The following is a 26246-nucleotide window of genomic DNA, read 5'->3' as shown; positions in this document are numbered from 1 at the left end:
TTATTTTAACTACTGTATATACAGTAACTCATAAAAAAACAGAAAATCCCATTGTTTGATTTTTAAAGAATTTATTTCCAAATTAGAGTTAAAAATAAGTATTTGGTCACCTACAAACAAGCAAGATCTGGCTGTCAAAGAGGTCTAACTTCTTCTAACAAGGTCTAACGAGGCTCCACTCATTACCTGTATTAATGGCACCTGTTTTAACTTGTTATCGGAATAAAAGACACCTGTCCAAAACCTCAGTCAGTCACACTCCAAACTCCACTAAGGCCAAGACCAAAGAGCTATCGAAGAAAACCAGAGACAAAATTGTAGACCTGCACCAGGCTGGGAAGACTGAATCTGCAATAGGTAAAACGCTTGATGTAAAGAAATCAACTGTGGGAGCAATTATTAGAAAATGGAAGACATACAAGACCACTGATAATCTCCCTCGATCTGGGGCTCCATGCAAGATCTCACCCCGTGGCGTCAAAATGATAACAGGAACGGTGAGCAAAAATCTCAGAACCACACGGGGGGGACCTAGTGAATGACCTACAGCGAGCTGGGACCACAGTAACAAAGGCTACTATCAGTAACACAATGCGCCGCCAGGGACTCAAATCCTGCACTGCCAGACTTGTCCCCCTGCTGAAGCCAGTACACGTCCAGGCCCATCTGTGGTTCGCTAGAGAGTATTTGGATGATCCAGAAGAGGACTGGGACAATGTGTTATGGTCAGATGAAACCAAAATAGAACGTTTTGGTAGAAACACAGGTTCTCGTGTTTGGAGGAGAAAGAATACTGAATTGCATCCGGAAGAACACCATACCCACTGTGAAGCATGGGTGTGGAAACATAATGCTTTGGGGCTGTTTTTTGCAAAGGGACCAGGACGACTGATCTGTGTAAAGGAAAGAATGAGTGGGGCCATGTATCGAGAGATTTTGAGTGAAAATCTCCTTCCATCAGCAAGGGCATTGGAGATGAGACGTGGATGGGTCTTTCAGCATTACAATGATCCCAAACACACAGCCAGTGCAACAAAGAAGTGGCTTCGTAAGAAGCATTTCAAGCTCCTGGAGTGGCCTAGCCAGTCTTCAGATCTCAACCCCATAGAAAATCTGTGGAGGGAGTTGAAAGTCCGTGTTGCCCAACGACAGCCCCCCAAAAAAATCACTGCTCTAGAGGAGATACGCATGGAGGAATGGGCCAAAATACCAGCAACAGTGTGTGAAAAGCTTGTGAAGAGTTACAGAAAACTTTGGCCTCCGGTATTGCCAACAAATGGGTACATAACAAAGTATTGAGATGAAGTTTTGGTATTGACCAAATACTTATTTTCCACCATGATTTGCAAATAAATTATTTTTAAAAAACAATGTGATTTTCTGGGTTTTTTTTCCACACTCTGTCTCTCATGGTTGAGGTTTACCCATGTTGACAATTACAGGCCTCTCTAATATTTTAAAGTGGGAGAACTTGTACAATTAGTGGTTGACTAAATACTTATTTGCCCCACTGTATAATGTAGACATTGTTTTGTTTATTATTATTTTTTACCCGCTACTGAATCCAGTAGTAAGGTTTTTTGCAAGTTTTTCTACAAGTAGTGTCTTCTTCATCCGGAATTCTGGTTTCATGCCTTTAAAATTATGAAATGTAAAAATCTCAAATAGAATGACAAACTCAAGATTTGTGGGAAAAATCGCCATTAGAATTTTAACTGGCTGAGGCCTGTAAAGTTGCTGCTCATGTTGTTGTTGTTTTTTTAAGGGTTGTGTTCACAATCATTTGTCATCTATTCCTCTGAAAGTTGGTATTTCTATGAATGTATAACAATCAATCCTCAGGCCCCAATTTTTATTTTTGTATCAGGGTAGATCAAATTAATTGCTGATTTATTGGGTTTTGTCAGTAAGGAGTTAGCCACAGAGGGCATACACACTTATCGTCTCAGCCTGTAGTAGCACACTTGTGTTATTTTTCTTTTTTTTTTTTTTTTTTTTTGTAAAAAATTGAGCAGCTCGAGTCGAAAGTGTTCTTCCCTTATTTTTCTTTTTTTTTTTTTTTTTTTTTTTCTTTTTTTTTTTTTGTACCGTTTAACAACCAGTTGTGTGGAACACTTCCAGCATGATATTACGTCTTGCTTGGATGCTCTATATTAGAACACTTCCAGTACTATGTGAAATAAATAGAACTTGATTGTTTGATGCCATGCAATTTGCGTGATCTTGCTTTTCAGCCGCAGCTGCTTGACAGTGTGAGGCATATTCTTCTGTTTGAGAAGATTGTTTCTTGTGTACATTAAGGTTGTTTTGTAGCCTGTTATGTTCAAAGCTTTCTGAGATGGCCTCTTCTCAGTGGTGAAAAGCCTGGAGATGTGGCTTTTTTCCCACTCTTCCAACCCAGCCCAACATTGCTCCAGTCCTCTTGTCAAGGTCTCCTCTTGAGACCATTTAAATAGCAACCCCCATCCTCACCCTGGTTTAACCCTCACGTTATCACGCTGCCTTGTGTGTGTGGGGTGGTGGTGGTGGGGCAGGGGGTTCTGGGTTGCATTCTTACTCTTGCTTATATTCTCTAATACCCTGAGGTCTTTCCTTGGCCTGGGTGCAGCACAGTTGCCAAATAAATCACTTGGCCAGCTGTGCGAGTTGCACAGCTAAGAATTCCGCACAATCCAGAACTTTTTTTTTTATGCACGCTCACTTCTCAAATTCTTCTAATTCCACTACAGCAGCCTTCAATGGACACGATTTTTGGGCATGTAACGGGTTAAAATGTTGCCAAGAAAATATATTGTTAGAGCTGGTCCCCTCATTTGCCTCTGATCCAAGCAGTCTGCCTAATTTTTCTCTATTGTGCAAAACTTGCAAAAGAATGCAATGTAAAATTCTTTAATCACAAGTCTCTACTTCATTTAAAGCCAGTAGTAGTGGTTGTCTGAGATTGAAACTCCACACCCCATTTGCCTGATTTAGGTCATGGCGGCACCGTATGGGATCATTTAAAGATCTCTTGGGTCGCACCATGATAGCTCGCAGGAGAGGAGGGGGTGTCAAAACACACTTAAAACTACTTTTTTTTTCTTGTTTTTTGTTTAGGTGGTTATGGCCCCACATGAACCGCCTGTAGTATTCGTGGATAACTACATCAAGCTTTTGGCTGATGGCAATCCTGAAACATTCCAGAAAATACTTGACATGAAGGTTTGTTCATTTTTCCACTTGTTTAAATTCATTGCAAATGCATTCATATTTTGGGCTTGTGTGTGTGTGTGTAGTTAATTCAAAATGCAGTTTCCAAATGAAAATGTATTTATTTGTGTAAATTTGAGGCAGGAGGTCACAACCTCATACATGCACATGCCACTTTACGGCATGGATTTACTATGATTAATGACAATTGTAGACGCCGTAGTTTAACATCACTGTACAGATAATGTCTGATTACAGAGAGTCTTGCTGAAGCAAAAATTTTCAAAAATAGTATTCTTCAGCTAAAGTGAAGTAGGCCACAGGGTCTAAAAGAGAATCGCAAAAAAATATAAATAAGAAACAGTGATCGAATCCTGTATCCCTCTTGAGAACATTAAAAGCCATTTTAACTCTAGGTTTTCGGGCTCCAATGGACCATAGTCAGAGCCATTACCCACAAATGAAGAAAATTCGGAGCAAGGGTGACCCTGACAATGGGTGGTCCGCCAACAAAAAATTCTCTAAAACAATGCATTGACCATTTATACAAGAGGTCACAAACGAACCCAGAATGTGCTGAAGGTTATAACTGGCTATGATTTTGTGCCGTCAAATTTTCTAGGGTTATTCAGCAGGGTTATTCTAAATGCATAGTTGAAAGTTACTGACAGCCATCTTGCATTTGGGACTTCTACTGAGCTCTAGTGTAGCTGACTAAATGTGAGTGCTTTCGTCCACTAAAATTCTCATCACTCGCTGAATTCCTGAAGAACCTACTAACACTTTTGTTTGTAACAAACTATAGACCCCAATCACCAACGTCACACAATCACGTGATCGCTGTATTATGCCGCCATATTGTCCGTCATTGTGTGTCCGTATTGTCATTGATCGTAGTTTCTAAAGGTGGATTCACTTGCAAATTATGGAAGCCCCGGTGCTTTCAGACGCTGTAAACTCATTGGATAAGTTGCATAAAAGCTGTTATTTGGAAAAGCTTCGGTCGATCCAGTCACCAGATCCATATTTGATGCCCAAACCGATGTTTCCTCCCGTCCGGTCCCTTCCCGTGCGTCAGAGCTCGTCCTGAGACCACAAAATTTCCAATCATACTCCAGTTTATGTCACGATGAGGAGTCTGGTACCCAAAATCGGCACCGGCCTGAATATAAACCGACATTTGGTCAGCTGAGCTTCACCGTTGTCACGATTGTAAAATGAAACTTGATCGACAACGGGCCGGTGTGTGCTGCAAAATAGCTGCCCCGCGTGAAATGTCCCCCCTGACGGGAGCGCTTATTTATAACGCTTTATTGAAGTGAAAACATCAAATGTTTTCCTGGACGCATTACAGTAATGGATTTATGACTGTAAGATCAGTTTTAAATCATTAAATTACACAAAATATTAGTACTGTATTTTAGTAACAAATCGTAGACTGGGCCACATAACCATCTTTGAACATAAATGTATTAGTCTATAGGTTTTCACGACCATATCCCAATGACAATCACACAGGCATGACATTTATTAGTTCAAGCAGAGTAAAATAATACATATTCACGGTACAAGAAAGTCATTTCCGTGTGGGCGATCCCGTCATCGGGGACATTTCACACAGGGCGGCTATCTTTCGGCACAACACCTGTTGTTGCTCTCACCTTCTTGCTGCGCGACCGTGGCGATGAGCTTCGTAGTCTCCGTCTGATGATGTCTGCGATCGTGTTGGCATCATATTGATGTTTTCGCCGCTGTCTAACGGCTGTCGACACAAACGCATCATGGACCGAGATAAACAAACCGTGCTGCTTTCGAGATTTGCCCTTTTAACAATGGGCACACAGCAACTACTAAAATGACCGTTTATCTTCTCTGTTACTGCAACCAACCGCCACACATGCCTTCACCATTTTGATTAATCAATGTTAACGATTGTCAGGAAGGTTTTTGGGTTCGTTTACTCGGCGGTGATTCCTTAGACAAGCAGAAAAACACGCAGGAGTAGGAGGAATGTACGTAGCGGTAATATGTAAACACGATGAGCTGACGGACAATATGGCGGCACCAGTCAGGGGGGCGGAGTTGTGACGTCACGTGATTGGGGTCTATTACTGTGGTTATGATTCAAGCTGGATAATGAAAACAAATATTATAATTATTAAGTTTAAAGTTCATTTACTGCATAGCTGACATTTATGAAAAACCAAGCCGTTTGGAAACCGTTTAAAAACGTAATTTTAGCTATTTCGTAGTACGTGCTTCATTGACTATAGTTGACTAATATAAAATAATTGACTATTTTCATCGAAAAGCCCGACACAAAATGGCTGACATGTGACAACGCTCGTCGCTATTGGCTAATAGCACTCATCAGATACAGACGTGAAGAAACTAGGACAGCCTATGGAAGCCTGTGTGTTTTCTTACATATACAGCATTTGGTGGTATGGATATTAAATATCAATCTTAACAATCTTGAGGGATTGAAGTAATAGAACTAAACAATTAAAACAAAAGATTTTTTAAATAACTTTCTGTAAAATGTCATTTTAAATAAATGCAATTTGTGTTGAGGAATAAATTAGGACACCCCTACATTCAGTCCCACTTAAAATGGCTAAAATCACACACAGGGGTATCACATCATGTGCACATGATTAGAACATAATTACTCCGTGTTTTGAAGGAGGTTTGCCTTATTTAATCCTCACATTTAGTTTGGTGTGCTTCTGACTGTTGAAGTGAGAGAAAACACCGCAGTGAGATTAAAGGAGCTATCTGAGGCCTTCAGAAAGAAGAATGTAGATGCTTATCAGTCTGGTAAAGGATTTCAAAAGATCTCAAAATAAAATAAAATCAGCCATTACACTGTCCGGAAAATAGTCTACAAGTGGAGGACATTCAAAACAACTGCAAAGATGCACACGTTTGGACATCCAAGCAAGTTCACACTGAGAGCAGACCGCAAGATGCTAAAAGAAATCTCCAAATATGAAAATGTCATGTCTAAAATGTCATCACGGGACCAACAACAGGCTCTTGCTACTGTTGATGTGAAAGTGTATGCCTCTACAATCAGAAAGAGACTTCACAAGTTTAACCTTCATCGGTGGTGTGCAAGGAGGAAAGCTTTACTGTCCAAGAAGAACATGAAGGCCAGACTGAAGTTTGCCATAGTGAATGTAGACAAAGACCAGGACTTAGGGAATAATGTTCTTTGGACAGATGAATCTAAAATTGAATTATTTGGACACCAGAACAGAGGACATGTTTGGCATACACCCAATACAGCATTCCAGGAAGAGAACCTCATACCAACTGTGAAACATAGAGGTGGAAGTGTCATGGTTTGGGGAAGCTTTGCTGCAGCTGGACCTGGCCAGCTCACCACCATAGAATCCAGAGGGTGCTTGAAGGACATGTGAGATCATCTGTGAAAAAAATTAATTGAAGCTGAAGCCAAACTGGACCCTGCAAATGACAATGACCCAAAACATACCAGTAGCTCCACAAAGACTCACTGAAAAGGAAGAAATAGAGTTCTGGAATGGGTGAGTCAAAGCTCAGTTCTTAATCCCATTGAGATGCTTTGGGGTGACTTGAAACTGGCTGTACATGCAAGAAACCCCGATGAAAGTATTCTGCGTTGAGGATTGGGGCTAACTGTCTTCAGACCGATGTCAAAGACTGGTAGATGGCTACAAAAAGTGTCTCACCGAAGTTATTTCAGCCAAAGGGGGTAACACTTGCTATTAGGCGGTAGGGTGTCCTAACTTTTTCCTCACTTAGAATATGCATTTTTGTTGATACTGTATATTTGGTTTAATGAGTAAAACAATGTTTCTTTTTGTTGTTTACCTGCAATTAAATTACTTTCTTTTCCAGAGATAAAGAAAACCAAGATCAGACATTGATATGTGAAAATTTCTTGATAAAGAACTGAATATTTCATAGGGTGTCCTAATTTTTTAACATGACTGTATCCAGTTTTACACACACGCGCACCTCCCTTTAAAATAGCTGTTTATGGTCACAAACCATCCAATATGACAAAGTTAAATCTTAAAAACATTCAACAAAGGAGGAGGCCCTAATACTTCCACAGTAATTGAGAAAACTCATTGATAGGCATTTCAACTTTGCAATTTCGGTTATTTAGGTCAAAGTTAACATTTAGGGGACAATTCTTTTTCAAAACTGGGACAGATAGTTTTACCGTTCAAAATACAATTTAAATTGGTGTGGTGCTTTGAAACAAATGTTTCGTATTGTGTATGTGTATTGTGTACATACACACACAAACAAACAACAATGTAATGCTCTGTTGTGTAGGGTTTAAAACGTGGTGAGCAGAGCAGCATGCTGGAGCTCTTCAGGCAGCGGTTGCCCACACCGCCCTCCGGGGCCGACAGCAGCAGCTCCTTGTCTTTCAGTGCCCCCACCCCTGAGCAGGAATCTTCCCGCATAAGCAAGCTAGAGAAACTTATCAAGAAGAGACTGTGAAGGAAACGCACTTCAAGAGTCTACGTGCTGTGACTGGCCTTTAACTCTCAATTATTAATCTCACAAAATGTCATTCTGCTCCATTGAATTATTGTTAAAAACAAAAGAGATGACTTAATTTTCCATCACACCAAAAAATGAACCCAAGATCATGGTGAGTTGTGAAGAAACTTCCTCAGAGGTGATTTAGCCTTGAAGATCATAGTGAGTTGTGAAGAAACTTCCTCAGAGGGGATTTAGCCTTGAAACAACCCTATTTTTGAATGTGCAATTTCCTTCGTGTTTATGCAAATGCTAATGCTTAGATTGGTAAATAATAATGAGTTGCAACATTAGTTATTGTATTCTGTCTAGTACAGATAATTTGACCTAAATTAAATGCCGTTTTCTTAGTATGATAAAGGACTGTGCCTGGAAGGCCTCATTGCAAATCAGTATATTGATTGAAAAATATATACATTTCTCTTTCATATTTTTATGAACAGGAGAATAAAAATAATAACCCCCTTGATTAGGTCTCCTAGATGTTATTCGGTTTACTCTGTTAGACATAACAGGCAGGTACACCGGCAATCAATTCACTTGCACACGTGGTATCTAGTTGATAGTCACGACAGATCATTTAATGTAATCTCTAAAATCCCAACAATGCCATTGTAAAATAATAGATGGTTGAAAAACATTTATTAAAATAGAAAAGGTAGCTGTAAAAACTAAATGCCTGCTGGTTTTAGTAACTCATTCCTTTCATATAATATACTGTATGGTTGGTAATTTGCCTTTGTGAGAATAAGCGGTGTGGAAAATTAATGAATGAATACTGTATGGTTGATTATGCTGTAATGTATGACTCAAGTTGTGAATATTACTTAACATTGCAACAGATGAATCCTGTGCTTCATTAAATAATTTTATGCTGCATTCTTGTTTTGCGGAGTAAAACTAATAAAAATATGTAAACGTTTAGTCTATGGTCCTCATTAGATGGTGTGCTTTTTTCAGTGTCCCATCAATTGGCATACCGTACTGCTGTTTTGTTTCATTTATTCATGAACTCATTGGTTCAATAGTAAGGAAACAAGCCGTAAAAGGGAAAGGAGTTAAGCTAAATATCCCTGGAAAATATAACTGCCGGTAGTATCATTTGTAGGACTTTAATGAAGGAATTTGATAATAACTTTTGAGTTCAACAATCTTTTGGGGGGGCACCCCATACTGCAGTATTACACAGAATAATGTTACACTATACTATGGAGACGCATGAAACAACCACAGTAAAACAACAAAATTGTTTTCTGAGCAAAAGGCAGCTTTGGTGGGGGGGGGGGGGGGGTAAATTTTCATATCTCGGTGTTAATAGATACATTTCTTTCAATGAGCAGTCGGCCGCATAACACTTGAACAGAAAAGGCTTGAAGGTTTTTATCACGTTGACTGAAGCATGCATAAATGGAACACTTCAATCTGCGGTCTACTAAAGGAAACCACACGTGACCTCAAGTCCTTAGCTAAATTCTGTGGCATGGCCTTAAAAACAGAAAAGTGATTTATGTTTATGTCCATTGTAGATGAATTAAAACAATTCTGCCAAGAGGGAGCCTGAAATCCCCGATACCACTTCAGCCCATCACTAACTGCAATGCTTTTTATCCCGAAAAGTATTGCAACCATAATTTTTCATGTTTGAGAAATCCATGCAGTCATTGACTGACAAAATGATGTTCTCTGGACATGCTTTATATATATTCACAACCACAACTGGGTTCATTTTGTCCTTCATCCAATCAGCATGAAGGAAAAGCCCTCAATGGGCGGGACTTTTCTCTTTAATGTATGAAGGAACTTTCGAGGGAAAAGTCACTGAAGTTGAGACGTGGAGCTGCACAACTTTTGGTAAAGGTTTCCCCGTACAGTTATATAAATATAGTTTCAAGTATAACATATTTTCATGACAGGGAAAAGAAGAAGTCGAAGGTGCTGCATGTACCTGAGGAAAAATGTATATGGGACTGGACATTGAATTAATCCCTCCCAAACCCGAACAACAGCAGAACCCGCCTGGGAAGTCGTAAAACGTAACCTCGAAGGACTTAAAAAGTACCGCAAAACGGGAACTAAATTCTAGAAGTTGTTCTCCTTCGCAACTAGCATATTGCTGGAGTTTCACAATTTCCCACTTGAAATGGTTGGACGGTTGAACTTTCCAAATGTTTGCGAAGAGGACCCGCTGGGCATGAGCTCTCGGTCGGACAGAGGTCTAGATAGCCCGGACTCCGGGTTACCACCGAGTCCGAGCCCCAGTGCTTGGCTGCTGCCTCCGGACAAGGCCCGTGGCGTGAGCCCGGTACCGGAGGTCGAAGGAACCGGATCGCGGGTGGGTCACCGATTTACTGCATCCCTGCCATTTTGTCACTGCCAATATTTTAAAATATTCCTCATTACTGAGTCCGATTCCAAATTGACATAATTTAACCACTCTTTAAAATGTTTTTATTTTTTTTTAAATTAACAAAGGAAAAAATACTAGAAATTATTCCAAAAGATCTTAACATTTCCAACTCATCCAACAACCTTGCTTTACTTGGTTTTGCTGGTAAATATTAAGACGCTTCAGACGTTCATGTGTAGCAATGTACTTAAAACATTAAGACATTTATCTTTTGGTCGACACACAATTACTTTCCTTTTAGTCAAGGGTTTGGCGCCATCTTAGGGCATTATTGGAACAGCAAAAAAAAAACATGAATGGGTGAAGTTTCGAATAGCTGAGGGAAGATTCCAAATAATTGTGAACTTCAAATAGACTAGCTGGTTCACTGTATGCCCATATTTTGACCCGTTAGCTTTAATTGGGTACTTGGTGCATTTTATGTTAAGCAGTTAGCCATTATCAGTTGATGACTTATTGAACTTCTACCTCATTTGGAAAGGTTTACCGCGCAGCTTTCTCCGGCCTCAACTCCCAAAAGGCCTTCTCCGTCAACTTCCATTAGCCAGCTGTTTGTTGTCAGTATGACCAACAAATACCGTATTTTTCGGACTATAAGTCGCACCTGAGTATAAGTCGCACCAGGCATGAAATGCCTAACGAAGAGAAAAAAAAACATAAACACCGGAGTGCAAGTCTCATTTTTTGGGGAAATTTACTTGATAAAATTCAACACATAGAACAGATATGCCATCTTGAAAGGCAATTTAATATAGAAATACAATAGAGAACAACATGCTGAATAAGTGTACAGTATGATGTTACGTGATGCATGAACAACGAAATGCGAATATACTGTCCTCACCAAGACGCTACTGCTCGGTCCTGGCTATACATCGAGCTAAACTCCCAAATGACGATGGTGGAGGTCCGTATAATTTGCTGAATCAATTTCGTCCTCGATACCAAATAGGTTTGCATCAACGTGAATAAATGATAATTAGGTGCTATTACAGCAATGACACAAACGGTTAGCATGCGTTCGCTAGCATTAGCACATTGATGAAACAATATCACAACTGGCTCTAAGTGTCCGATCGCGGGTGGAAAACACACAACAACAACAGAAAAGATGATACACACAGGCGTTGCCTCTGTAGAGATATTTTACAAGCATAAACAATGAATGTAGGTCAGCAGCCATGTTTCTCTCTCTCTCTCGCCCACTCGCTAAGAGACGCTGTGTAGCTGTCCGTCTTCTTCTGGCGTGTGAGTGCTCTTCTTCGCGTTAACAAGTGCGAGTGCGCCCCCACTTGGGCGTGAAAGCGCCACAAACTAAAAGCATGCATTTCAATATAAAAAAGCCAATAATACAATTGAACACACATTGCCAAAGGCAGAACGCGAACGTGGCCATAGCTATTAAGAGTTATTCAGATAACTATGGCATAAAGAACATGCTAACATGTTTACCAAACCATCAGTGTCACTCCAAAATACCAAAATAACGTGAAATGATATCATAATGTGTTAATGATTTCACACATAAGTCGCTCCTGAGTATAAGTCGCACCCCCAGCCAAACTATGAAAATAAAACTGCGACTTATAGTCCAAAAAATATGGTACAATATACTGGCAGTCCAATAAAATGGTAGATACTCACCTGCGAAGAATGCACCATAGTAAAAGCAAGATATTTTTAAGACATCTTTTGGTCTTATGCAGTTCATAGTTTTAGATATGTGTTCTACATAGAAATCAGCAGGAAAAGTATAAATGCATTCACTAAACTCGTAGGATTACAGTATATTTGCTGTGAATGCTTAAAGTGAGAGGGTCACATTTGACAAAATGTTGAGATTAAATCCAGGGTATGCATCTTGAGTCCCCAAAACTCTTCTTGGAATAAAGTTGATTGCAGTTCAGTTTAATCTAAAAATTCTTTTGTTATTTTATTTACATTTTTTTTGCAGGTTTCAACTTTGCCGTCTGGTTCCTTGCAGCCACTATCCTTTGGGGAGGGAATAACAATTGACACCTTACCTCCCAAAGAAGTAAGGTGGGTTGTGTTGAAAAGTCTGTCCATCCATCTTTCCATCCGTTCATTGTGTTCAAGATCACAGCATTGAGCATATACGAGCTGATTTGGCTCGGGAGGTAGATACATTTTGCAGATCAGCCACCAGTTTATTACAAAACTCCCCTGGCACAGATTATATTATGCTGGTTTTAAATTGGACAGTATCTACTCATCTCAGATTTGCCACATATTATAGGCCTATTGGTTAATGCAGGAACCACAGTGTAGTATGTCATAACTTTGACAAAACACAGTAACAAAAGCCACTGCTTGTCACAAATTAGTTTTGCTAATTTGACTTTGCGGCATTCTAATTAGGGATGTCCCGATCACATATTTCTGCACACGTGTCCGAATCACCTGATTTTGAGTATTTGTCGTTACTGAGTGCCGATCTGATAGAGAGACAAAAAAGAGATTGTCGTCTCGCCCACCGGGGCGGTATGGTTTCTCCTTTCAAGCTCGGGTCCTCTACCAGAGGCCTGGGAGCTTGAGGGTTCTGTGGAGGATCTTAGCTGTCCCTAGGATCTCTTCTGAACGGAGACGTCGGACGTTGTTCCTGTTATCTGTTGGAGCCATGCACCCAGCTTGGGGGTTACTGCCCCTAGTGTCCTGATCACTCCTGGCACCACTGTTGCCTTCACTCCCCACATTTTCTCCAACTCTTCGACCCCTGATATTTTCTCCAGCTTTTCGTGTTCTTTTTCCCTGATGTTGCTATCGCTCGGGATTGCTACATCTATCACTACTGTTGTCTTCTGATGTTTATCCACCACCACTATGTCAGGCTGGCTGGCCATCACCAGTTTGTCTGTATGGATCTGGAAGTCCCACAGGATCTTGGCTCGGTTGTTCTCGACCACCTTTGGAGGTGTTGCTCACCTTGACTCTGGGGTCTCCAGTCCGTACTCGGCACAGATGATCCTGTACACTATGCCGCTCCCTGGTTATGTCGTTCTGTATATATATATATATATATATATATTAGGGCTGTCAAAATTATCGCGTTAACGCGCGGTAATTAATTTTTTTGAATTAATCACGTTAAAATATTTCACGCAATTAACGCACATGTCCCGCTCAGACAGTATTCTGCCTTTTGGTAAGTTTTACAGCAAGGTTGTTTGTGCTGTCTAACAGCGAACTCTTGTGGTCGCTTTGCGACATGGTTTATTGCTTTCTTGCCAGTTCAATATGGCTGCACGACATCTCGGGCTGACGCCTACGTTGTAATGTTGTGCTTATATGATCCTTGGACAAGATTTGTCCGTAAGTATGGTTGTTGTAAAGAATGTACATATTATGTTAGTAAGTGAAATGTTATATTTTTTTGTATGAGACGCTTTTTGTTTGTTTAGTGAACCTGTATAGCGTGCTAAGCTAACGTTGTTGCTAATGCAATGCTTGTGTACTTTTTTTTTGTAGTTTCACTACGGTCTAAAGAGGACAGTGGTTTGAGGCCATTTTATTAATAAATCAGATGAAAAAGGAAGAAGTCTGATTGTTAAGGCGTCGTTCTCTAGCTGTCTAGCTTTGGAAAAAGTAGACGCTTCGGAGTGAGGACAGCATAGACAAATTTAATTGACAGTAGAGTGAAATGCCCACTACAGTCCTTATGTACCGTATGTTGAATGTATATATCCATCTTGTGTCTTATCTTTCCATTCCAACAAATTATTTTACAGAATATATATATATAATTTACAGAAAAATATGGCATATTTTATAGATGCGATGAATTGCGATTAATTACGATTAATTAATTTTTAAGCTGTAATTAACTCGATTAAAAATTTTAATCGTTTGAGAGCCCTAATATACATATATATATGTATACACACACACACATACATATATATATATATATATATATATATATATATATATATATATATATATATATATTTATACACACACAGTGTACGGTGTATCACAAAAGTGAGTATACCCCCCACATTTCTGCAGATATTTAAGTATATCTTTTCATGGGACAACACTGACAAAATGACACTTTGTCACAATTAAAAGTAGTCTGTGTGCAGCTTATATACAGTAATAGAGTTGATTTATTTTCCCCTCAAAATAACTCAAAATATAGCCATTAATATCTAATCCCCTGGCAACAAAAGTGAGTACCCCCCCCTTTGAAAAAACGTACATCCCTAAATGTCAAAATTGAGTACTGCTTGTCATTTTCACTCCAGAATGTCATGTGACTCGTTACAGGTGTGCTGTCAACATTGCTGCAGAGATTGAAGAGGTGGGGGGTCAGCCTGTTAGTGCTCAGACCATACGATGCACTCTATATCAAATTGGTGTGCATGGCTGTCACCCCAGGAGGAAGCCTCTTCTGATGACGGTACACAAGAAAGCCCGCCCGTCTCATCAGACCATAGGACATGGTTCCAGTAATCCATGTGCTTTGTTGACATGTCCTCAGCAAACTGTTTGCGGGCTTTCTTGTGTACCGTCTTCCTCCCCTACAGGCTTCCTCCTGGGGTGACAGCCATGCACACCAATTTGATGGAGAGTGCGGTGTATGGTCTGAGCACTAAGAGACTGACCCCCCACCCCCACACACACACCTCTTCAATCTCTGCAGCAATGCTGACAGCACTCATGTAACGAGTCACGTGACTTTTTGGAGGGAAAATGACAAGGAGTACTCAATTTGGAAATTTAGGGATGTACATTTTTTCAAATGGGTGTACTTACTTTTATTTCCAGGGGTTTGGATATTAATGGCTATATTTTCAGTTATTTTGAGGGGAAAATAAATTAACTCTATTATACAAGCTGCACACAGACTACTTTTCATTGTGTCAAAGTGTTATTTTGTCAGTGTTGTCCCATGAGAAGATAAACTTAAATATCTGCAGAAATACGAGGGGTGTCCTCACTTTTGTGATACGCTGTATATATACTAGTGTATATATATTTATATATATATGAAACATACATTGCCCTTAACAAATTTCTATCCTTTCCACCACGCAAAACGCCCACTTTGCACACATTGCAAGTCGCTGTTGCATCTCCCCGATCTTCGATGGTAAAATATTTCCACACAGCAGACATTACCACTCTAGTCGCTCACCATTGAGTACCTGTGTTAGCTTCCAGAACGTTCTCCTGTTGGGGCTGTTTACAGTACTTCCTCTTCTGCTTTTTCCGGGAGTGTTGTGGAGTATAAAACGTGTATATTTTTGTTTCTTTTGGCAATGCCATTTTATTTATGGATTATTTTTGTTAGTTTTTAGCCCTTAAAAAAATAATAGATTTAAAACCCAATCCTTTTCTCCCGATTGCGATCCCCTGGAAAAATGACATGATCGGCCCGATTTCCGATCACGTGATCAGATGGGAACATCCCTAATTGTAATATTTAAGCATATTGTTACATTTAACACTAAATTTCCTGAGTCAATTTAGCAAACAACCATACCGTCGCTGATAAGTAAATGCCATCATCTACACTCTTGTTAGAATGGCATTCTGACCTGCATGTTCAATCCTGTCTTTTTTCTGTGGAAAAATTACCTGTTGGAGATATATTTATTCCCACATATTAGAAAGTCCACGGCAGATGACCACAGGAGCAAAAAGCAACAATCACCTAAGCTAAATACATTTATTCATGAATGTACAATCAAAAGTAGGCCGGCCTGTACCTCGTTTCTCGAGTGCACCGTGATGCCTTCGTGAAAAATCAGCTATTACCTTTAGAATCATACACTTTTTATTATTCCATATGTGAATAGGCAGGCTGATGCCAGCCCACAAGTTAACCTTGTAAGGGCACCAGTGTGGCTCACACCAAAATGGAAATTACCTGTGCAGCTGCACTCGGGCCACAACTTTATCTGTCTACGATGGCCATGCTACAGGAAAGAAGTAGGGAGCTCCCATTCATTTCTTATCCAAATAGTCATGTGTTACAGACACATAGTGAATTAGATATGGAAATAATTATGCCAAGTAAAATGAACAAATAAGCAGGTACAAAATAAATACATCTACACTAGTTAATAATTAACTTATGATTTTTTTGTAGACAAAAGTACTATGGTTCACATTAGATACAGATATGAAAAAAAATAAATTTTGTAAATTATTGATTTTTTTTTCTGATTTTACTACTGGATACCTACTTTTGTCCGCTTCTGTATAAATAGGAATGTTCACTTCTGAAATTGCCCAATAATATCACCGTGATAACTGAAATAGTGATGAATGGAATCCTACAAAGGTAACTTTAGCCAAAAAAAAAGCAAATTATCTTCAATTCCAATGACTGTCTTTGTTCAGCACAATAGGCTCATCAGGCAGCAATTAGGAAACCAGAACAAAGCAGTTATTCTGTGACATACTGTTCCTGTTCTTTTTTATTATTATTATTCTATAAGGTAACCATAGATTTAATTTGATGCCAGGGGCATTGTGCCTCTTATTACCACCATCGGTGTGTGAAAGGGTAAATGTGTGCTAATGTAAAGTGCTTTGGGCATTGTAACAATGTAGATAAATGCACTATGCAATACTCTCCATAAGTACACTCCATTATTATTGTGACCAGCACACTGTTGTTTAATCCAATTGTGCCATGCTTCAATTTAAATCAATCACTCTTAAACTTTTGCTTTTTTATCAGGTAGCAGAAGTTTTTGTAATCATTACATTGCTTTGTAAAATCAAACATCACTATTCATTCATTTTCCATGCCACTTTTCTTCACATGGGGGTGCTGGAGCCTATACCAGCGAACTAAAGGCAGTAGGCGGGGTACACTGGTGAAAGTAAAAATACCATGCAAGCCAGAATCAATATAAAAAAATTAGAAATAAAAAAAAAATATTAGAACCACATGCAATTAAGCCCGAACAAATAAAGAACATACAAACTGTTACAACCATCAAGAACAATACTGTTGTTTTATCTTGGTTCAACTATATTCACTGGAAAACTAAGCTTGGCTAAAGGCAGCACTGTCCTAACTGATGGATGGGCTTTTTTCATCGACAGATACACCTCCTTAGTGAACTATGACTCAGACCGCCACTTTATTCAGAATGTGGCTCTGCAGCCGTGGGGTCAGAGCCTTGAGCACTGCAAGCAGACCATCACAGCAGTGTCCAGCAGCACCTGGCGTCATTACAAGACGCAGTTGGACTTCCAGCCACGCCATCGGCCGCATAGCTTTATGAGCACCACCATCATTTACCCCAAGAAAACGAGTGTCGTGTACGCAACAGAGCTGAGCTATGACCGCCACCGGCGAAACAGACGTTTCCTCTCCAGTGTGGAGTTAGAGCCAGCGGGAAGCTACCTCAGTAAGACAGGAGAGATCATTATGACCGATCCTGTTCTGTAACATACCCTTTGGCTGGCTGTTGCTGACCCTGCTGTGTCATCTTTACATTTAAGTAGGCATTTAACATTTTTAATGGCAGTGAACCAAGAGCACACATGCCGGCTACCTTACATACAACAGATATGTGAAGACCTAGTCTAAAGTGAAGCTAATACACGTTCATGCCATGTCTTCATAATCCTGCTAGTGGATGAGTCATCCATTTCAAACTGACCTTTATATCAATTTCTGGAAATACTGTATTGGTCTCAGTCTTTGTGTTTTTGCAGATCTTGGCCTCTGGAGGCTAATGACTTGCACTCATTGAACCCTCCCTTTAAAGATGTATTTGCCTGAAGTCTGAGATTATTTTTAATGAAAGCAAAGTAGGAAATGAAGACAAATTCACTGTTGTGCAGGTGTTTTGGTGCATGCCAAGAAATCATGTACTAAAGATAACTGCACTGTACAAAGGATACTTAGCTATGAATTTTTGTTGGTGGTTGTTTTTATTTCTGCACTAAATTAACACAAAATAAGCTGTCCCCTTCCCATATTCTATGTATGTAGACATTAACAAAAGCATTACAGTGTGTACTAATGTTTGTTGATTAGTGCAACTGTTCAGTATGAGTAAGCTTGTGCACATGGCATACTTAGATGGAACATGAGTCTTAAAAGTGACAAATACATCGTTTTGAAGTCCCTTACAGGCCAACTAGTCAACAGTTAAAGCAACATTCCACTCCACATTCTATGACAGTTGAGTGAAATTTTATATTTATTCTTTTTAGTTTTTTTTCATCTGATAGATGCTGAGTTTGCAGTGTTTTTGTTCTGCTCTGTACTTGATAATAAATGCTTATTATTTTTATTTGCTGGTGGTGACTTATTTGGATATAAACAATTCAAGCACAATAAATGTTTCATTTTGTTTATTGGATGGAGGGCAGTTGGTATGGAAAATTGAATGGTGGATGTGCTAACGACACAAAAAATATCTGACAAAGAATCATGTATATATATATATATATATATATATATATATATTTTTTTTTTTTTTTTTTAAACCTTGTATTGACATTTTGACTATTAACACCCATCCCAACTACGTGAATTCGACATAAATACCTGTAAAGACATAATATACATAATATACATGGATAATCCATATTCCTGTCTTGTTAACAAAGAAATGAGTTGCAAAAAACAAACAATCATTTATGTTGCAATGAACTTTAAATAATTATTTATTTATTTATTTTATAGTGCTGGAGCGCCTCGTAGTGATCAGAGAGTGTAATGATCAAACGTCCATATAAGAAACGTACTGTATCCATACAAGTTTGCTGAATAGAATAGTGAAATAACAATGATTGTTTCCACCCGGGGACTTTTCGCGTGTTAGACGGACGTGATAACCACTACAACATAGAAACTTGGTGCGCAGCGGAGTAACTAAAAGTACAAATCGAATTATTTGATCTACGGAAAGGTTATTACAGTCAAATGCAATGATAAGGGCGCATACAAATACACTATTTGCCATCGTAAAAATGTGTGATACAGTAAACCACACATGTTTACGTTGGTAAATTACAACAGGGCGTCTTGAACGTAACATTTAGTGAGACGTGCTTTATCAGCTACGACCTCTAGTATCTCTGTCTCTCTTCTTTTTTTATAACCTAGTACGCAACTGTTTGGCAACCATTTAAAAAAAACTTTTTTTTTAGTCTTGAAACATATACTTATAGTTTGAAAACGTCATTGCGCATAAGCCACACCCACATTATCCGGCAAGACGGTCGAACGAAAAAAAAAAAACGTGCATTCTCTATGGTTGAAAACAAGGCTGGAACTTGGCTACCCTGTAGCCTTGTCGTTTGCGACTGTTTGTATTCTATTTGATGTGGTTAAATGTTTAAGCGACAGCTGCCTATAAACGAGTTAGCACTGAAGAGCAGTAGCTGGTTATGCTAGGTGATCACGCTACAGTTTGGCAGGATGAAGACCACGAACCACAGCAGTGTCATAGACATGTTTGAAGAAGAAAATGTGGTCAAGATTTGTGCACCAATGGTTCGATATTCAAAGTAAGTTTGATCGTGTCATTTAAATTTCTCACCTTACTTCCTGTAAGTAGTAAGGATATCACATTTTGCTGAGCCTACTTCTACCTATTTTTCCAGACATTTGCTCTTATTGATGTAATGCAATTCTACACTCATGCATAAAACAAATCTGTTTGGCTATTGTATTGAGATTGACAATACAATAATTTGTTCCATCTGCCCTAGTTTCTGGTCAGATATACTGTAATGTATGATAAAATCCTTTCTCCACAGACTAGCTTTCAGGTCGTTAGTGAGGAAGTACAACTGTGACATTTGCTTCACTCCAATGATAGTTGCATCCGACTTTGTGCGATCAGTCAAAGCCAGAGACAGTGAATTCACCACAAATGAGTGTGAGTAGCAGTAATTCAGACATTGTCGAGCGTTACTAACAGATTATTTGTATGTGTGTATATATAATATATAATGCCGTGCTCAGCTTTTACGTACTTTGTGTCCCACAGGTGACAGACCCCTGATTGTACAATTTGCTGCCCATGACGCTCAGACACTGGTTGATGCAACGCGTGCTGTTTCACCGTTCTCAGATGGTGTTGACCTTAACTGTGGATGCCCCCAGAGGTGCACAGCTTCCTGCTTTAAGTTTCACTCTTAATTTGCATTTACATAGCAATAACTAAGATTGGGATTTTTTGATAGCTGTGTGTTTTATATATAGTGTACATACAGTGCCCTCCATAATTATTGGATTTATGTTTTTTAGCTCCTAATATTTCTAAATAATATGGGACCTTAATGGAAAAAAGAGAGAAATCCAACCTTCAATACAAGTGCATTTATTCAGTGGGGAAAAAATCCCACATAAAGAAATAATTATTTGACATCAAATAATGTGTGTCACGGTTATTAGCACCCCTGGTGTTAATACTTTGTACAACCCCCTTTTGCCAACAAAATAGCACCTAATCTGATCAGGTGCTGTCTACACGCCAACAAACTGTTTGGGAGGCATGCACGGAGAAAACCTTTCCTCACTCACAATCATAAAAGCAAATGTCTGGAGTTCGCCAAGCGGTATTGGGGCTTCAACTGGGACCGTGTGCTTTGGTCAGATGAGACCAAGATTGAGCTTTTTGGCAACAAACACTCTAAGTGGGTCTGGCTTGCCACGAAAGATGCACATGCTGAAAAGCCCCTCATACCCACTGTGAAGTATGGGGGTGGGTCAGTGATGCTGTGGGGCTGTTTTGCTTCCAAAGGCCCTGGGAACCTTGTTAAGGTGCATGGCATCATGAATGCTTTGAAATACCAGGACATTTTAAATCAAAATATGTTGCCCTCTGCCCGAAAGCTGAAGATTAGTGATGGGATGAAATGAGCCGAGGTTCCGAAGCTTGTGTCGAGTAATGGGAGGGGGGTTTCCACGAAGCTTGTAGCGAGGCGCGCTTCATTTCGGCAAAACCCGGAAATGATGACGTGGGAAGCCTCGCCGGCGGCCGTCTGAATCTCGTGAGTGCTTCGGAAGTGATCCAACGTTTGGCGCACATTGGAAAAACAGGACAGGCTACGGTATAAATTGGTTGCAAAACGCAATGGCGATCGCCTGTTATCTCACATTTTGTGGATTTCGGGCTCCTGTACTTGTTACATCTGTGCGCAACAGTGCAACCAGTGCAATCTTTTTTCGAGCCTTGTCCTTTGCTTGCGATGGAACCTGCGCGGAAAGAGCGATCCTCCCCTGTATGGGAACATTTTGATTTGATTGCTTTCAATAAGGTAAGGGAGAAAAACTACTTTAATATAAATGTGAGTGTGTGTGTGTGTACCTATCTGAACCAAACATCAACAGAATGAACAATCCATTAGTGTACTGGGAGGCACAAAAGAATACCTACCCAAATTTATATAAACTGGCACTCACATTTCTCTGCCCCCCAGCTTCATCTGTGCCTTGTGAAAGAATATTTTCTAAAGCTGGTGAAATATTTTCCAAAAAAAAAGAAACTGTTTAAAGCCAGCCACTGTGGGAAAGCTATTATTTCTAAATAAAAATGAATAACAAATTACCCTTAGCACTTGTTGTATTTTTTTCACATACTAAATTACTAACACAAGCACATTCATATCTTTGTCTTAAGCAAAAAGTCATTGAATTCTTAAGAATGTTGACCTCTTGGGCTTCTAGACCACTTGATGGCGCCATAGGGTAAATGAAGCACAATGAAGCTTTGCTACATGTGCAAACCAATTGGCTGCAAAGCTTCGTTGCTTCATGAGGCTTCATTTGGCCATCACTACTGAAGATGGGTCGTCACTGGGTCTTTCAGCAAGACAATGACCCTAAACATATGGCCAAATCTACACAGAAATGGTTCACCAGACACAAAATCGAGCTCCTCCCATGGCCATCTCAGTCCCCAGACCTCAACCCCATTGAAAACCTGTGGGGTGAGCTGAAGAGGAGAGTACAGAGGAGAGGACCCAGGTCTCTGGATGAATTAGAGAGATTCTGCAAAGAGGAGTGGCTGAAGATCCCTCTTTCTGTCTTTTCACATCTTGTGAAACATTATAGGAGAAGATTAGGTGCTGTTTCGTTGGCAAAAGGGGGTTGTACAAAGTATTAACACCAGGGGTGCTAATAATTGTGACACACAATATTTGATGTCAAATAATTATTTCTTTATATGGGATTTTTTCCTCACTGAGTAAATGCACTTGTATTACAGGTTGGATTTTTCTCTTTTTTTCCATTAAGGTCCCATATTATTTAGAAGAAGAAAAAATATTAGAAGCTAAAAAACACATAATTATTATAAATCCAATAATTATGGAGCGCAATGACTGTACATTTCCAGTGACTCATATCTGATATAGCTTTGTTTACATTGAAGAAACAGATGTAACAACCTACATATGCAATCACCATGTAAATACTGCCCCATAAACACCAACACTGGGCTCTGACAACTCCAGTAAACAATCAGGAATAAATTAGAAAACGTTTAATTTTTACATATCGTTTAGTGGGCCTGGCCAGACTTTTTTTCCTCAAGTTGATTGCATTGATACTCGGATGGCTGCATTAATCTTGCTTTACTTTCTATTTAACACGGTACTAATCTATGGCATTATATTTAACAAGGTTTAGTTTTACACTCATTTGAATTTGAAGTTTTTTTTTTTTTTTTAATTTATTAATATTTAATTTGTTTAGTTTATTGTGAAGAAAAAACTAATGCAATGGTATAGATGCGACAAATCTAAATATTTCACTCAAAATAACTACATCACAGACAACAGATAAAATGTTTTTTTGTTTTTTTAATGAGAACATTTGTCATTTCAAAAGAAATGTGGATTGTTTATTTCATTTTGTCAAAAAAACTGCGAAAAAGTTGGGATTGATAGCAATAAAAGGTTAGAAAAGTCAATTGCACATAAAATGAATAGCTGAGAGAGCAGTTTCCACTGGGTAGAGGATCACCAATTCGCTCAATGTTGTGCAGAAAGACAGTGGAGCAATATCAGAAAGGTGTTTTCCAGTGACAAACTACAAACAGGTTGAAATGATCATCTACGGATGGAGTATTCGTTGGCAAAAAAGTCCTCTGAGTGCTCCTTGAAAATGGATAATCAGTGCTAGCATTGTGTCCCTAATCATAACAAATAGTGGATAGCCATTCTTTTATGGCACATAGCATTGGATAGAGACTTCATAATATGTTTCCCCAGTTTTTGATGGTCTGATGAGGCGGCTGGCAAGCGTTGTCAGCGTTTATAACAAGTTGGCATTTACATGGAAAAGCTTGCAAACTTGAGTTTTTGGACTTTAAGTTGGAATGCCAACACAAAGCTAAGTATGCATTCAAAATGGAGCACACGAGAACTCAAGAATATTTTCATGAATTATGGAACACTTGCGGTAGTTGTTAACATACCCCAGCAGCAATGTTATCATGACGCACCAGGCCTCGGAGCAAAATTAAATGAAAATGTCACTTTTTTTTAAATGAAGAAAATAAGCTCGTTTGGTCCCCCAAAAATCCATAAACGAGGTGCTTTTTTATGAAATTGTTTAGAGGAAAAAAAGTAGTGGGTCTAGTCCAAAAATTGAAGTGTATGTATGTACTGGACTGTCTCAGAAAATTAGAATACACAATATTCTAATTTTCTGAGACAGTCCTGTACATTAATCCACCATTTAAAGCAGGGGTGTCCAAACTTTTTGCAAAGGGGACCAGATTTGGCGTGGTAAAAATGTGGGGGGCCGACCTTGGCTGACGTCCTTTACATAGAACAATATACAGGACTGTCTCAGAAAATTAGAATATTGTGTATTCTAATTTCCTGAGACAGTCCAGTATATAGTCCACTGTGGTAATAGCAACATACTAAAGTTGTATACTGTACTGTGTTATTAGATGGGCCATGTCCGCAGGATATGGCGCATGCCTCATCAACAAGCCTGAACTGGTTAAAGACATGGTCAGACATGTCAGGAACCAAGTGGACAAACCAAACTATACAACGTCCATAAAAATAAGGTAAATAAAAATTAGACCTGGTTAATGAAAACAAAAAATCATAATACATCATAATCAAATAGAGTTCATCTGTAGAATTCACGATGACCTGAGGAAGACCATTGATCTGTGCCAGAAGGCTGAGTCAGCAGGTGTGTCGTGGATCACAGTGCACGGCCGTACTTCTGAGGAGCGTCACCAGCCAGTCCACTACGATGCCATAAAGACAATCAAAGACAGCGTGTCCATTCCTGTTATTGCAAACGGGGACATAAAGTACCCACGTGATGTGGAGTCTATTCATCAGCTAACTGGTGTTGATGGTAAGGCTTGCTTTATTGTGAACACAATTGCTGTAGTGAAAATATTCAACTGAAATGAGTTTCATTTGATTGGTTCTAGGTGTGATGGTAGCGCGAGGGTTGCTCGCTAACCCAGCGTTGTTCGCCGGGCATGAGGATACACCTTTGGAGTGTATATGGGACTGGGTGGACATCTCTGTACAACAGGGCACTCCTTTTACATGCTTTCACAATCATCTCATCTACATGCTTGAGAGGGTGACCTCTCAGCCTGAAAGAAAAGTATTTAATTCTTTATGTAGTACATCAGCGGTAATAGACTACCTGCAGAGTACATATGGCTTGGTGCATGAGTTTGGAACATGAGCCCCCACGTCCTCTTTCTAAAGAACTTGTCTCACTTTGGGTAAGATGGAGCCTATGCCAGCTAATATTGGTGCATGGTAAACCCGTGGTTGGTCGCCAGCCAATCACCGGGCAAATATAGTAGAGACAAACTTCATATTCACTCACACCTTGGGACATTTTAGAGCAAATGTGCGCATGTTTTTGTGCTTAATTTGATTTTTAAAATAGACTTACAGGCAGAGTCATTTATTAATATTTTTATTTTGTAAATATTACAATTATTCATGCTATTTTTTTATTCTACAGTTTAAAATTAATTGCAATTAATATACTGAACAGGATAAGCAGGTTAGACAAATCATGGATGGATAGCTGACAATTTAATCAAATGTAAAATTGCTTCTACTACTGTGTTTTTATTTTTTTTAATTTGTTACTGCTCATCCTCACGAGGGTCAGATGCATGCATTTTATGTGTTAATTGATTTTCCTCGTACAATGATAAAAAAATACTTATTTTACATGTACAGTACTTTGTTTACAGCAGGGGTCCCCAAACTACGGCACGCCTCCACATTTGGTCTGGCCCTCTGAACGATACCAGAGAGCATTTTGATTTTTTTTTTTTTTTTTCAATAGTGTTATTTATTCCCTGGCTGTTTTTCTGTGAAGAACCAAGAGAGGGTTATTTGGTTATTATCCATTTAATTAATAATGATATTATATTATATTATATTATATTATATTATATTATATTATATTATATTATATTATATTATATTTTGTTCCGTGGAGAATCCAGAAAGGGTTATTTGATTGTGGCTTTCTGAAAAACAATAAATGTTTACATTTAGGCACTCCTGCAATCGTCACACTTTATCTGTTACAAACTGACCCCGGCCCCTCATCAGAGAAGGGGAAAGTTATGTGGCCCTCACAGGAAAAAGTCTCGGGACCCCTGGTTTACAGTGTCAATTTTTATGCCAATGTATTAAGGTTTCTCATCAGTGCTGTTACTTTTGTACTACGTTTTTGGCCCAGCTTGCAGTACCTGCCACATTGTCCATCCTGTTCACCACCACAATTACCGGGAATGCTAGGGATATCATGTATAATGATTACATGCATGTTTTTGGACTAGGAGGAAGCCAGAGTACCTGGAGAATAGAAGTGCTAGAGCCAAGATTTGAATTGTGAAGCAGATGTGTTTGTTAACCACTACCCACAATGTATTGTAAATACTATAGTATTCTCTCTGTTGATGCCGCTGTTTTTCGTCAGTCGCATAAACTGACAATATGTAAAACTAATTACAGTACTGGTGAACTAGTTATTTGGGATGAATTTGATGTGTGAACACAGGTGAAAAGAACAAAGTCTACTACGAAACAAGACCAGGCCAAACGGAAGTCATTCGTCTTTTAGAAAAAGATCAAGTAAGGA

The 26246-nt window shown here is 39.2% G+C and overlaps 3 protein-coding genes across 7 annotated transcripts in view; all 3 read left to right on the top strand.

Annotated features, from left to right (window-relative positions):
• The window catches only part of vps53 (VPS53 subunit of GARP complex), a 62292-nt gene extending 53644 nt beyond the window's left edge, over positions 1–8648 (top strand). For all 3 annotated transcript variants that reach the window (XM_057839032.1, XM_057839031.1, XM_057839030.1), the window contains 2 exons: positions 3097–3201; positions 7522–8648. In XM_057839032.1, coding sequence (XP_057695015.1) covers positions 3097–3201; positions 7522–7692 — 276 coding nt within the window. In that variant the 3' untranslated portion in view covers positions 7693–8648. The remainder of the gene's footprint in view (positions 1–3096; positions 3202–7521) is intronic.
• Positions 8649–9510: 862 nt separating this feature from the next.
• Positions 9511–18470, top strand: rflnb (refilin B). Of its 2 annotated transcripts, XM_057839425.1 has the most exons (4): positions 9529–9585; positions 9648–10066; positions 12096–12181; positions 17225–18470. In XM_057839425.1, exons 2-4 carry the CDS (start codon positions 9875–9877, stop codon positions 17571–17573), a joined length of 627 nt encoding a protein of 208 aa, XP_057695408.1. In that variant the 5' UTR covers positions 9529–9585; positions 9648–9874; the 3' UTR covers positions 17574–18470. The 2 variants fall into 2 exon arrangements, with proteins under 2 accessions (XP_057695407.1, XP_057695408.1); XM_057839424.1 differs by having other exon boundaries at positions 9511–10066.
• Positions 18471–19345: 875 nt separating this feature from the next.
• On the top strand, positions 19346–26203 carry dus4l (dihydrouridine synthase 4-like (S. cerevisiae)). 2 transcript variants are annotated; one of them, XM_057838318.1, is made up of 7 exons: positions 19346–19648; positions 19901–20022; positions 20134–20251; positions 24052–24174; positions 24250–24476; positions 24556–24861; positions 26166–26203. In XM_057838318.1, exons 1-6 carry the CDS (start codon positions 19560–19562, stop codon positions 24819–24821), a joined length of 945 nt encoding a protein of 314 aa, XP_057694301.1. In that variant the 5' UTR covers positions 19346–19559; the 3' UTR covers positions 24822–24861; positions 26166–26203. The 2 variants fall into 2 exon arrangements, with proteins under 2 accessions (XP_057694301.1, XP_057694300.1); XM_057838317.1 differs by lacking the exon at positions 26166–26203 and having other exon boundaries at positions 24556–26155.
• Positions 26204–26246: the final 43 nt, after the last annotated feature.

This window comes from Corythoichthys intestinalis, chromosome 6 (genome assembly GCF_030265065.1).
Source record: "Corythoichthys intestinalis isolate RoL2023-P3 chromosome 6, ASM3026506v1, whole genome shotgun sequence".
Taxonomy (NCBI): domain Eukaryota; kingdom Metazoa; phylum Chordata; class Actinopteri; order Syngnathiformes; family Syngnathidae; genus Corythoichthys; species Corythoichthys intestinalis.
Note: the sequence above shows the minus strand (reverse complement) of the source record. Positions and strands in the feature narration are given on the sequence as shown.

Coding starts and splice junctions, on each gene's coding strand:
- rflnb (XM_057839424.1), top strand. CDS start 9,875: ATGGTTGGACGGTTGAACTTTCCAAATGTTTGCGAAGAGGACCCGCTG. Junction 10,067..12,095: donor TCGAAGGAACCGGATCGCGG/GTGGGTCACCGA, acceptor TTTTTTTTGCAG/GTTTCAACTTTGCCGTCTGG. Junction 12,182..17,224: donor TTACCTCCCAAAGAAGTAAG/GTGGGTTGTGTT, acceptor TTTCATCGACAG/ATACACCTCCTTAGTGAACT.
- dus4l (XM_057838318.1), top strand. CDS start 19,560: ATGAAGACCACGAACCACAGCAGTGTCATAGACATGTTTGAAGAAGAA. Junction 20,023..20,133: donor TGAATTCACCACAAATGAGT/GTGAGTAGCAGT, acceptor TGTGTCCCACAG/GTGACAGACCCCTGATTGTA. Junction 24,175..24,249: donor ACAACGTCCATAAAAATAAG/GTAAATAAAAAT, acceptor GTTCATCTGTAG/AATTCACGATGACCTGAGGA.